This window comes from Bos indicus, chromosome 10, assembly GCF_029378745.1.
Source record: "Bos indicus isolate NIAB-ARS_2022 breed Sahiwal x Tharparkar chromosome 10, NIAB-ARS_B.indTharparkar_mat_pri_1.0, whole genome shotgun sequence".
NCBI lineage: Eukaryota > Metazoa > Chordata > Mammalia > Artiodactyla > Bovidae > Bos > Bos indicus.
In genome coordinates, this window is record NC_091769.1 from 19292113 (window position 1) to 19306398 (window position 14286).

The 14286-nt window shown below is 34.9% G+C and overlaps 1 protein-coding gene across 2 annotated transcripts in view; it reads left to right on the plus strand.

The window, feature by feature from the left end:
• ARIH1 (ariadne RBR E3 ubiquitin protein ligase 1) overlaps positions 1–14286 on the plus strand; it is a 108057-nt gene that overhangs the window by 54039 nt on the left and 39732 nt on the right. For both annotated transcript variants that reach the window (XM_019968236.2, XM_019968237.2), the window contains one exon: positions 12007–12151. In XM_019968236.2, the coding sequence (XP_019823795.1) occupies positions 12007–12151 (145 nt within the window). The remainder of the gene's footprint in view (positions 1–12006; positions 12152–14286) is intronic.

Here is a 14286-nt window from a genome sequence, read left to right on the forward strand (position 1 = left end):
TGAAGGTGGGGAGGGGCTGGTAGACAAGGGACCATTTTAACTTTCTGGTCTCTTTTGTCTCTTATAACAGCTTTCCAGACTTTTGCCATTTTCTTTCTTACCCAGCATTCTGCTTTTTAACTCTGCAGATATCTTTATTTTCTGTTTTACAAATTAAATAGAATTTTCTCTATTGACTAGGCTTCTTCCCATGATCCTCCAGGTGAACAAATCAGAGAATCAGAAGTATAGCAATAACAAGTCTGTCTTTCTTTAAGGCCAACCTTTCCATCTGGGCTTTGATTCTATCATAATTTTTGTGGGATGTTGCTTTCATTATTTAATTTGTTATCTTGAACTGTCTCCTTTTCTGGTATATCAATTAGGGTTTTTATTTGTAAGCAAACTGAGAAGTTAAGTGGAAAAGACATTACATATTGAGAATCAGCCGTGAAGTCTGAGTTCAGGAAAATGCCGAACTTTTTTAATGGAAGAGCTGTTCCTGGTGCTATTGGACACAGGCATCACAGCTTGTAGCATCAAATATTGAGCGTGTGACACCACGACTAGTAATTCTGCTATTGCAGTCTTTGAAAATTGAGTATCTCCTTACCTCTGATAGAGTAAATTTCTCGTTGAAGAACACTTGTGTCCGACTCTTCACGACCCATGTACTACAGTCCACCAGGCTCCTCTGTCCACGGGATACTGGAGTGGTTTGTCATTTCCTACTTGAGGGTATCTTCCCAACCCATGGATTGAGCTAGAGTTCCTTATGTAGAAAATACCTCACTAGTTTTTCATTCCTAGCACTTAACACAATTCCTGACATATATAGTGTTTAGTAAATACTTTAAATTCAGCCCTTTCTAGCTTTTGTTTTTCTACAGTAGAACTTTTATTTTAATGTATGATATGCATATAAATCAGATTTCAGTTTGTCAGGAGTTTGAGACAAATCCACCTACCACCACCACTCTGTGCCAGATTAAACTCCTTTACAGTTAGTAGCAAGTAACAAGTTGGTATCTTCTTTTCTGCAGCTCAGATTTCTTTTCTTATAGGTATGTTTTGTTAAATTTTAATACTCACTGTAGTCAGTAATATATAAGGTGAATGTTAGTTAATAAGTTAACTGGCCTGTCTGAAGTGAGGAGCAGTACAGGTGGCTGATGACTACTTTTAATGGACAGGTGTGATCAAAGAATCTTAATAAAAATGGATATCAGTCTTTTCCACCCTATGTTGCAAATAGCTTTCCACTTTTCATTCTGAAGCATTAACACCCATTGAGTAATTAAGTATGGGGGTTAGCCCTTGTATGTTATTGTGATAGTATGTAGCTTTCCTTAACCACATTAATAATAGTATATTGCTTCACAGATAACTGCTAGAATGTGAAAGTAAAGTTGGTTTGTCAGATGGCAGACTTTTGTGATAGCATTCATCACTGTTCTACAGTATAGCAGTTTTTCCTCTTCAAACAACTCAGGTGTTAGTGGGGAGCAGTGTATAGAAAGCAGCAAATGTATTATCTTATTATTGCTATTGTGGTTAAGAATTTATTGATGAGATAGCATTTGATTGGACTTAGAAGGTCAGGGGAATGTAAAAACCTGGGTATTACAGGTTCAGAAAATAGTTTTGGTATGGGGGGTGTTTAAGGAACGTGTGTTGAATGGTAATTGAGATTTACATGAAGAATAGAGAGGAAATGATTGGATGTGTTTAGTGGAAAGTACATTTTGGAAGACCTTGAATGCTTAGCAAATAAAATTTGACTTTTCCACTGTTTAGTGGAAAGCCCTTAAAAGTTTTATGGAGAAATTTAATATAAAAGCATTATTATAGAAAAAAAACTAACAGTATGAGCTGATTGAAGGCAAGAAGACCAAGTGGAAGACTGTTTCAATAATACAGATAAAAATTGGCTTGACTTAGGTTGGGTGAGTATTGATGAAAGAGATGTGAAGGAGTTTAACAGAAAATAAAGGAGACTGGAAAACTTCTGGGACTCATTCCGTCCACTAAATATAATAACAAAGAACATCTGATAATTAGTAAAATAAGAAATAGAGGGTTAAAACCCAAGAGAACATGGAAATCTAGACAGATGAGCCAAGTACCCCGGTCTGCTGTGCCCTAGAGGCATATGCTGATCCAGAAGAGGTAGCCAGGAGACTGAGCTGTGGTTTTTGTTCGCCTTTGGTTAGTGAGAAAAAAGTTGGAGTTCTCATCTCACCAAGAATGAGGATTAGGTAAACTAGCTCTCCTAAAGACTGAAGATAGTATTCAGGTCATCTGAGTGGCCCAGAAAACCTCAAGCCTTGAAGTTGAATTAAGATGGTTCCAAACTGTTAATGTACCCAGACACCTGACAGAACCAAGTATAAATTTTTTCTAGGGAAAAGCAGCAAGGCCTCAAACTACTTCCTCAAATTATTTTTTATAATTAAAGTATACTAACTTGAGATTCTAGGTATTAGAATTAGTCACACTAAATTAGTAAACTAAAACAGGTATGCTTTTATCAGGGAATTAGAATGTATGAGCTGTCATACAGATTCAGAAGGGGAAAAAAAGCTTATTAAAATAAGCAAAATTAATTCAGTGAATTAGTTTAACAGCTAAACAGATTTAGTGTACTATTAGATTGGTGCAAAAGTAATTGAAGTTTTGGATCCTGAATTTTAAATCATTGTAACTAGGCTCAAACACATGTTCGTATTAATTAATCAAAATAGGAACTGTTATAATCAACACGTTTTTGCCAATGAGAAATAAGTTTGTTTATTCCTGTAGCATAAAACTCCATGTGTTAGGAGTTGACAAACTCTTGGAAAGCGTTTTCTGCCTCCTGCTGGTTATGGAACATTTTCCCTGCAAAAACTTGTTGAGGTGCTTGAGGAATGGTGGTTGGTTGGTAAGAGGTCACGTAAATACGGCTGAGGCAAAACTTGTGGCGCAGTTCGTTCTGTTTTGAAGCCTTGGCTGTACGGCGTGCAGTCAGGCATTCCCATGGAGAAGAGTTGGGCCCCTTCTGTTGACCAGTGCTGGCTGCAGGCATTGCAGTTTTAAGTGCATCTCATTGATTTGCTGAGCATACATCTCAGATGTAATGGTTTCACCGGGATTCAGAAAGCTGTAGTGGATCAGACTGGCAGCAGACCATTGAGCAGTGACCATGATCTATTTTTGGTTCAAGTTTGGCTTTGGCGGCTTCTTCACTGTTTAGCCACTGATCTAGTTGTCACCTGTTGTATAAAATCCACTTTTCATCGCACTTTGCAATCAGATCAAGAAATGGTTTGTTGTTGTGTAGAATAAGAGAAGGCACTGCAAAATGATGATTTATAGTCAGCTTATGAGGCACCCACTTACCATACTTTTTCACCTTTCCAGTTTGCTTCAAATGCCAAATGACCATAAAATGATTGATGATGAGTTCTTTGGCAACTTATCCCGTAGTTTTAAGAGGATCAGCATTGATGATGGCTCTCTCAGTTGGTCATTGTCACCTTCCGATGGCCAGCCACTGTACTCCTTATTTTCAAGGCTTTCGTTTCCTTTGCATAACTGCTTGAACCACCACAGCACTGTACATTCCTTAGCAGTTCCTGGGCCAGATGCGTTGTTGATATTGTGAGTTGTTTCTACTGCTTTATGACCAATTTTGAACTTGAATAAAATCACTCGAAATTTCTTTTTGTCTAACATTATTTCTACAGTGTAAAATACATATAAATAGCAAGCAATAAGTCATTAGCAAAAAACATAAAGCAAGAACTGTGCATTAAAATGGTGTATAACATAACCACATTTATTTAAGAATGTATTCCAGTATCAAATTGCAGATTTCAGCAGTGCAAAATGCAATTACTTTTGCACCAACCTAATAGGAAATCAAAACACTATTCAGAATTATGCACACACACTGATGGATGGAAAATACACAAGAGAAGAAACATAAAACATACAAGAAGGTCTCCATTGAGTTTAGAAAAAGAGGAGAAAATGGGGCAGAGGTGATATTTGAAGCTTTAATGACCAATTTTTATAGATTGGTAAGAGATTTTAACTGTTCCCATGCAAAATAATATTCATTGGAAGGACTGATGTTGAAGCTGAAACTCCAGTACTTTGGCCACCTGATGCAAAGAGCTGACTCATTGGAAAAGACCATGATGCTGGGAAAGGTTCAAGGCGGGAGGAGAAGGGGACAACAGAGGATGAGATGGTTGGATGGCATCACCGACTCAATGGACACGAGTCTGAGTAAACTCTGGGAGTTGGTGATGGACAGGGAGGCATGGCGTGCTGCAGTTCATGGGGCTGCAGAGTCGGACACAACTGAGTGACTTAATTGAACTGACTGATGCATAATACAATGCTGTTTTTATTGATTCTAAGATGTAGTTTTTCACACCTTAGATATTTGTCTGAAATCTAAATGCATCTTTCAGTTGATGGCACCTTACAGTCCAACAAGATTGATAATTTGACTTATGTGAAAAATTTCCCATTTCACTTTCTGGTAAGATCATTAATTTTGGTGCCAAAGCATTTTATTAAATATGGTAAAAAGAAATCTACATTTTAAAACATCGTAGTAAACCTGTAAACATAAACAGACAATCATAAAAGCAATAAGATACAAGAAGGATTATTTACAAAAAGTGAAACTATGTGTGTATATATATAATGTATGTAGAGGGAAAAATAGAAATTGAAAGTATATATTCTTCCAGAGGATAGCTGATTTCCCAGTCCTAAAAGTGAAAGTGATGTTAGGATGATCCCTCAGTAGATGAAAGAAAATAAGTGCTAATCTAGAATACTATTTAGAATACTATAATCATGGAAATGTGTTCAGAAACGGTGCTATCCTTTAAAATTAATATTAAAGTGGCTCTGTGTTGTACCTAGCATTTGTATTTTTTAAGCCAACATTTCAGATTCTATCCATGTTTATTAAAGTTTCAAATATTCATAAATGCTATTTAAGCAACTATTAGAATGTTAAGGGAAAATAATTGTAGACAGCTGCCTAATTTGTGCTAAAACATGTATAAATACATGTAAAGTGCATGTATAAGAATAGTAATGAGCTAAGCTTTCATCTTAAGTCTCAAGATGATGAGCTAGATATGTCAAATAGAAAAAGAACAAAATAAATTCAGAGAGAATATGTACAAGAAGAAATACTGGGGGAGACTTTAATGAAATGGAAAAGAAACATACAGTAAAAGGGATCAAGAAAACAAAAGATGAGATTAGTCAAGAAAAGAAAGCACAAATAACCAATATCAGTAATGAATGTCCCTTTGAATCCTAAGATACTTAAAAAAAAGATACTGTTAATAACTAGGTTGAAATTTTACATGAAATGGATAAATTCTTAGGAATTTGCTTTTACAAAAATTTACATAAGAAAGATAAAACTCTTACGGGGTTATAACTGTGAAGTGAAACTTTGAATAAAGTCCAAGTCCAGATTGGATACACTGGGAACTTGGACCAACATTTAATGAGACAGAAATTCTAACCTTATAATACATAACTTTATATTCTTTTAGAAAACAGAAAAAGAGTTTTCTCCCCCTTCTTGAAGCTATCACAACGTTGATACTAAAGCTCAAAGGAAAATTACACGTCAGTTTCTATCATATACATAGATGCCAAGGGAAACAAAAACCCCAAATATTTGCAAATTGAATCCTGCAGTACATAAAAAGAATTAATAATCCAGCATGGCCAAGATTTATCCCAGAAATGCTAGGTTGGTTTAACTTGAAACAGTTAAATATGGTCACTGGAACAAATAAATGAGAATAATATTTCAGTAGATGCAGAGGAGCAGTTGCTGAAAATTACCAATTATTCATGATTTTAAAAAAGAAACACCATTAGCAAAGTAGGCACAAAAGGAAACTTAATCTAAAAATCTATAAAAGCATCTGTAGGAGATATAGTTCATGATGAAATGTCGAAAATATTTCCCTTTTATATGGAGTTCAAGACATGGGTGTCTGTTATCTTTGCTCATATTCAACATATACTGAAGGAGATCCTAGCCAGTAGTATACCAATAATAATAAAGTATAATGGTTGTAAGGCAGATACTAGACAGTTAATCACTGATATGAATGGTATATATTGTAAATCCAAAGGAATCTACAGATAAGTTGTTAAATGATTTTAGAATTATAAAAATTTATTTTTCAATTAGCAGCAATACAATTGCATATCTTTGACCCAATAATTCCACTCCCAGGTATACAGAGAAAAATAAGTATGTCTAAATTGAAGGTTATATATAAGTGTGTTCATAGCATTGTTACCCATACGAGCACAAGCTACAAACAACTCAGGTGTCTATAGGTAGGTAACTGTGGTATATTTATATAATTCAGGAATGAAAAGTAAAATAGTGCAACAACTGACTACATAGATGAATCTTAAAAACATATTTAGTGAAAGGAAAACAAATGCAACAGAATACCTGGCCTCAATATGGTTCTGTTTATATGAAATTCAAAAACAGGCAAAAATAAGTTACATTGTTTGAGGGTGGATATTTAGGTGGTAAAATGGAGTAGTGATTATCTCTTGGGGGGAGAGCTTGTTACTGAAAAAGAGGTGTTTGGAGGGTTTGTAAAGTACTAGCAGTGTTCTAGCTCCTGATCTGGGTTGTATGATTCCCCCACCGCCCCCCACCCCTATCGCCTTATTCCCTGAATTCTTATCAAATTTACTGTGATAAGTGGCTTTTAAGAAAAACTCATAACGACAAAATTATTGACATGGCAAACAATGATGCCAGTCATTTGGAATTCAAGAAGACATACTAGCCAGCTATATATATACTTCTATAACCAGACTTAGTTTTTAAGCTGTAATTGTTCCTGCCTTGAAATTTAATTCATATTACTTGGTATATTTCTCATATTCAAGGAAAATGAAAAATTAAGATCTAAATATTTTGGAGAGTTGACTGATTAAGTGCCAGTTTGCTTAACTATATTTCTGAAAACATACTGAATGACTTCCCTGGTGGTCCAGTGGCTAAGAATCCCCGCTTCCAGTGCAAGAGGGCACAGGTTTGATGCCTGGTTGGGGAACTCAGATCCCACACACCACACACATAAATCTCTACTGAAGACCCTCTCATGTTGCTCTTCTAACTTATTTTGCTGCACTGCACAGCTTGCAGAATCCTACTTTCCCAACCAGGAATCTAATGATGCTCCAGCATTGAGAGCATGATGTCCTAACCCCTAGACCATCAGGGAATCCCCAGCCCTTCTAACAATCTTTATCTAGAAAAATCTAGGCCTTGTGAGAGATGGAGTGGGGATACTGTAATCATCATGCCCTTGCCCCACTGAAGAAAATCTGGACTGAAGGAAAAGAGCAATACTGCCATTCTGTTTTTCTTTTCATCAATATGATTTTGTCAAAAGGATAGTTAGATTTTGTAGGAAAGGAAGATAGTATTGTTTTATGATAATCTTTGCACCTGTGTACTGGAGTCAGTGAAGCAGAGAGAAATATGTGTGTTAACTCATTAAGCAAGGTACTTGAACTAAATTGCCTTACATTGAATTAGTCTCTCTTCATCTTGGTCTGTTTTGACCAGCAAGGATGTACGTAAAAGCCAGCAAACTGAAGGAACTTTCAAATATGTAGTGACCCAGGTATACAAAGTCTGAGAAGTTAAGAATCCACATATATTCTTAGGCGTGAAATTGAAGTCGCTCAGTCATGTCCGACTCTTTGCAACCCCATGAACTGTAGCCTACCAGGCATCTCAGTCCATGGGATTTTCCAGGCAAGAGTACTGGAGTGGGTTGTCATTTCCTCTCCAGGGGATCTTCCCGACCCAGGGATCGAACCCAAGTCTCCTGCATTGTAGGCAGACGCTTTACTCTCTAGTAGTCCTTATAAAACTGTCATAATTAGTAGGTTAAAAAAAGCTTCTTTGTTCTTTTTAAGAAGATTAAAGTAAGCAATAGACTTTGAGATAAGGGATCAAAGATAAACTGATGAAATAACAGAACAAGATAAAAGGAAGCTGACAGAACTAAGGGGGGAAAAAAAGGGACAAGCAGTAATCTTGCAGAAGTTACCTCGTTATTGACCATAGACATAGTAATATGTCTTTTGTTACCTGAACGTTACTGACGGGAGACCTTTCAGGTATTCACTTGCATAACAACTTGCGGGCCACAGGTGTTTCTGCAAAAATCCCCTGGTCAATAATGTATTGAAAGCATGTTGGCAATAGCCAGAAATAGAGCAGGTACTATGGAAAATGAAGACATGTAAGAGAAGAAAAGGACAAAGAAGGAATTAGTAGATGGTAGGCAAGGAAGACAGATGAACAAAGATTGGGTGTAAATCCAGCAGATCTTAATAGCTAAAAGCTCTTGAAATAATTATTACCTGAATTGGCATTTTGAAAGAGAAAGTTAAATGCTAAGATCAACCCTATAGAACTATACTTCAAGAATGAAGAAACCTTGAATATATGTCAGTTGAAAATGATTTGAATTATAAAATGAGAATTATTTTTACTAAAGACTTCAGTAACAACAGGTACCAGAAGAAATGGAGGTTGTCATGAGTAGTAGTGTGGCTAAAATGAGCATTTGAATACAATTAAACATTTTACGGACTTCCCTGGTGGTTCAGTGGTTAAGAATCCAGCTTGTAACGCAGGGGACATGGATTTGATCCCTGGTCACATGCCACAGAGAACTAAGCCCTTGAGCTGCAACTACTGACCTCTTGCACCGCGGTGAAAGATCCTGCATGACACAACAAAAGATCCACGTGCCAAAACTAAGGCCTGAGGCAGGCCGATAAATTTTTTAAAACACAACATTTTAATTATGTCTAAGTAATTAGGGCTGTCAGGCTTAGGAAATAGAAAGCAATTTTTACTATTCTTGAAAGAAAAGCTATACAATGTGAAAACAATGTAATTAGTGGAAAAATTATGTAAAATGGTAATCAACTGGGAAGAGTTCCGGGAAGTTCCAACCTAGAGTTAAGTGTAGGGTATTATATAAGGACAATCAATGTATTATATACAATTGGCAAAATTGGTTTAAATACCCATTTTAAGGTATGTTCTATAACAATAAATTAGACTTCAGTATCTTTCCAAATAACCATAGCAAAGTCTTCGGTGGACAGAGCATGTGATGAATAAAAATAAAAACAAATTTTAAAGTGTTACATTTCTGTAAAATGGAACTTAAATGAACAAAATTTCTTGGCCTGCCTGCTATGACCAGCAATATGAGTTGATTTTTCAGTTCTCCATTCTGTTTACCTGGGCTGTATTTGAAGGTTATTTGCCTTCTAGAATGGACTGAAAACTATAAACTATAATATATTGCTATCTTTAAGAAATATTCCTGAATAAAGAAATTCAGATTTATTATTATCTCTTTGTTCTCTAAAAAGAAATTGAACTCTTACAGATAATAGGGCTACTACAGTAATAAAATAGTCCTCATGGGGTTTACATTCTAGTAGGAAAAACATAAAATAGTGATTACAGGAATGGCAATCCACTCCAGTATTCTTGCCTGGAGAATTCCATCGACAGAGGAGCCTGGTGAGCTATATAGCTCACAGAGTCACAAAGAGTTGGACACAACTAAGCTACTTTCACTTTATCTTTCACAGGAAAAACATAAACAGTGATTACAGGGTTAGTAATATGATTTGTTACACAGGAGTACAAAATACTGTGAGGATGTAATACAAGGGAGCCTTACCTAATATGAAGAGGAGGAACTGTCAAAGAAGATTTGTTTAAGGAGATGAGGTTTAAATTGATACCTTTAAGGTAGAAGGAAGTATTTCAGTAGTTGAAACACCCTTCAGTAGTGGCTAGCCATTTGGCTTAAAATTAAATGGAACCCCTGCTTTCTTCTTACTGCACGAAAATAATTTCCACGTAAATCAACAGTTTTAATGGAAACAGTTTAAAGGAAAGGCCTAAATCATGAATGAACTTCTATAGTCTTTGCATATAGAGATAATTTTTAAGAAGTTTATGAAATCCATAAATCACAACAGTGTTGCATGGTAAATTCGCCCACAGAAAAATTAAAAGTGGCAGTTAAACACCATTAAACAATATTTAGAGGCAAGTTGGAAACTGGGAAGAAAGCAGTCCATAAAACAAAGGATTACTCTTCATTTACTCGCTGAACTCATAAACTAATAGCAGTATCTTCACGAAAAATATATTCAGTTTCACTGATAAAGAAATACAAGTCTAGATATATTCCCCCCATCAGATGGGGCAGTATTTTAATCTAGGATTGTCTGTATGTGGAACATCTCTAAATATCTTTCAGTATAAGGTTGGTTAAGTATATTATAGTATATACCTACAGAGAAATATTATGCAACAGTGAAAATAATGTAACCCCATACTCATGGACAAAGGTGGTGTTACATATTGTTTAGTGAAGAAAGCAGGTAATAAGCCTGGAATATGAGATGATATCAGATGTGCACGTCTCTTTGTATTTGCATAGAATGCTACCTAGACTGTTCACCGAAGTATTAGTTGTTAATTTTCAAGTTTTTGATAACTGGAGTTTGTGTTTTCTTGTGTCCACAAATTTTTTTTTTTTAATTAAAAAACAAGGGGTTAATTGGAATACTTATTCATATTTAGTGTTTTCTTCATATGTTTCAACTTTTCAGATAAAACTTATATCTTAGGTGTTTTCAAAGATAACTTGTGAAGAAAAACATTTGATTTTTCTGCTCTATATATTTTGATTAGCTGAATCATCAAGAGACAACTTCATATGCGTTCCCCTTTTATATTAATAATATGTTGACATTTTGATTGATGACATGACCATTTCATTGAAACATAATTGTAGTCAAAGCATTTATAAAAGGATATTTATTTGTCTTTAGAGAGTGGTGGTGGTTCTCATGAGTGATGTTCTGGAGATGCAGTAAATGCTTTGATACAATGCCTGAACAAGACTTTCATGAAAACTATTGGGAACTCTTTTGAGTATCGATAATTTTTTAACTGGAGAACCTCTTGTTTATATATAAAGAACATTGAAGTTATTTAAGCCTGTACTTAAGTTAAAAAGTAAATTGATCAGATTCCATGTTAACATTTTTGCTGATTAAATTGAAAGTTTTTTCTTTAATCTGTTGCTTTTCCATTTAGAATATTAAGATATTTCAGGAGACCAAAGACCATGTCTTACTGGATTAATGGGAAACATTGTGCTAAGTATTTACCCCTATCTTCTGTCAAGAAGTTTACAGTTTAGTTGTAACTCTCGAGCTACTACTTGCCATACTATGCTGTTGATATCTTAGTGAACTACTTCTGTAAATATAGATACATACTTTATATGAAAAAATGAATATATAGATTATTTGATATAAAAACTTTTAAAGATATACTTTTTTGTTTCCTCCTTCTTCCCCTACCCTAATAAATTAAAAATTATTTTCAAAGAATATTTAGAAAGCAAGTCTTTTGTAGAAAGAGACACATGTAGTAGTTTAATTTTTAAATGAGTTGTGGGATAAAGTATGCTTTGTAGGTAGTTTACTCACTAATGTATTTAAACTGGTAGAACTAAAATTATTAATAAAATTAATTCATTGGTGTAAAATATAGCCTAGCCTATTAAAACACACTTTTCATAAGGTACCGTTAGAGATAATACAACTTTTATCCATAGATTTTAGTTGTAGTTCTGTTAATATACTAATATCTTAACTTCTCAGGATAAAAACAAAGTAAAAAATGTTAAAATAGCAAAAATTTGATCTGCTTACCTGTACATATACTTCTGTTTGCTACAGTTTGTAGCCATACAACACATTTTCTCTGAGCAAGAAGGAATATGGTCTTGGTTTAGTTCACTTCTTTGCTTTTCCCTATAGAAAATCAGGTTTTTGAGAGCTCTAACAGTGTGCTGTTGCAGGGCTCTCATCCTTTCTGTTTAAATAATGCAGGTACTTTGATGGAAACCTGGAGAAGCTCTTTGCTGAGTGTCATGTAATTAATCCAAGTAAAAAGTCTCGAACACGCCAGATGAATACAAGGTCATCAGCACAGGATATGCCTTGTCAGATCTGCTACTTGAACTACCCTAACTCGGTGAGTATCTGGTAGTTTAAGGCCAGCACTGCTGACTCTACTTCAGAGGATAAATTGACATTTCGTTATTTCAACAAAGGCAGTTCTGGGAGTCTGGGATTGTAGCAAAGCAGTAACCTATCCATATATTAAGAATAAAGAAGAGTAAGAGCTTGTCTCTCAGCCCCTCCCCATCCTCATTTGCTTTTTAAAGCTGCAACTTGTCCAAGTTGTCACTATACACCTGAATCTTTTTGCTTTACCTCTATGGGAGAATTGTGTTAATAGGTAGGCAGCAAATAGAATTATTTTTATCCAAATTAAAGTAGATTTAAAACTTAAGTTTTTAGAATATCCAAAACACTTAACAAAATGTCTTTAATGCTATTTCACTAGGGAGCTTTCAGGACTCTTCTTAACAAAAGATTTTCAGACATACAGAGCCATTCCAACAGCTATTCTTTAGTACGTGTATCCCTCCTAAAACCTATTGTATTTAGAGGATTTACTTTGACTTATCTAGTGAAGAAATGTTATGCTTAAATAAACACAATCTTCTTGTGAAAGCACTTTATTAGTAACCATAGGAAAATTACATTTATGGCCAAAAAAATGTATTTAATTACTCAGAATTCACCTCTTAAGATGTTTAAAGATATCTAAGGCTAATTTAATTTTACAACAATTATAACCATCTTGTTTATATTCTCTATTGTAATAGTTAAGCAGGTTTTTATAGTAATTAGTATATACCAGAACTTTGTCACCAGTATTATATATTTTAACATATTGAAGGTTTTTTGTTATTAATCTTAGAATTTGACATGTGTACCTTTGAACGTTCTCATTTGAAGGAAATTAATTTGTTTGCACATACAAGCACTTAGAAGAGTATTAAAAGAAAGTTAATTAATATGCTCTTAGAGAACTGGAAAATCAGAGTTAAAATAATTTAGTAGGAGCATTTCCCTGGTGGTCCAGTGCTTAAGACTCCTCATTCCCAGTGCAGGGGGCACAGGTTTGATCCCTGGTCAGGGAACTAAGTTTCTATATGCCACATGGTGTGGCCTAAAAAATAAATCAACTGATTAAAATTTTCAGTCAAAAAAATTTAGTAGCTAAAATACTAAATTGAATTTCCAGATTCTTAAGTCATTCTTATTTTATTTTCGAATTAAAAAAATTTTTTTTGGCCTTGCCATGCGGCGTGCAGGATCTTAGTTTCCCGACCAGGGATCAAATCCTTGTCCCCTACAGTGGAAACATGGTATTTCAACCTCTGGAGTGCCAGGGGAAGTACCCCATATTCTCAGTCACAGCTGTAACACTAGCTTTTTGGCTTTGGGTAATAAATGATTTAATCTGGCTGAGTCTCATTTTTTTTTAACCTTTCAAATAAATTGAATAAGATATTGTTTCAGATCTCTGTCAGCCTGAAACTATATTCATTTCCCTTTACTTAAATCACAGTCCTAACTTAAGTATTTAAAAAGAACAATCAGCACTGCTATTAAAAATACATTAGTTTTGTGTTTTGACCATTTTATTATCTTTCTTTAACAGTTTCTCTTTGCCAGTTGACATTTGTATAGTGTATGTAGTTTATAAATGGTTCTATGAGGTAATACTAAGACTCAAAAAGTTTGTTCCGGATTATGTATGATTTCTTATTCCTTGGCATTTCCCTTCCTGCTCTCTTATAGCCAGCTCCTCTTTAGTATAAACCTTAAATATAAGTACTGAAGCTAGCTGCTCACAAATAACCGCTGTAACTTTCTCAATGCCCTTGAACAAATTAGAATTGAAAATCATAAGTAGATATTTGCAGTGTGGATTGTGCTATACTTAATAACTGATAGTGGAGGAAACAGCCTTCATTTATTCAGCAGACTCGACACTATTCTAAATGTTAGAAACAGTGGAGAATAAAGGCATAATTTACAGGTTAACTGGGCAAATAAGTAAAATGACATAGAAAAAATGGTAAGAGCTTTGGTAGGGCATGGTACTGAGGCATGGTACTGAGGGAACACATTGGAGAGACACCTAACCCAGTTTTGGATCAGGGAGACTTCCCACTGACATTGACATTTGAATTAACCTCTGAAGTTGTGGTAGGTAGGGCAACAGGGGGTATAGCAATACAGAAACCAAAG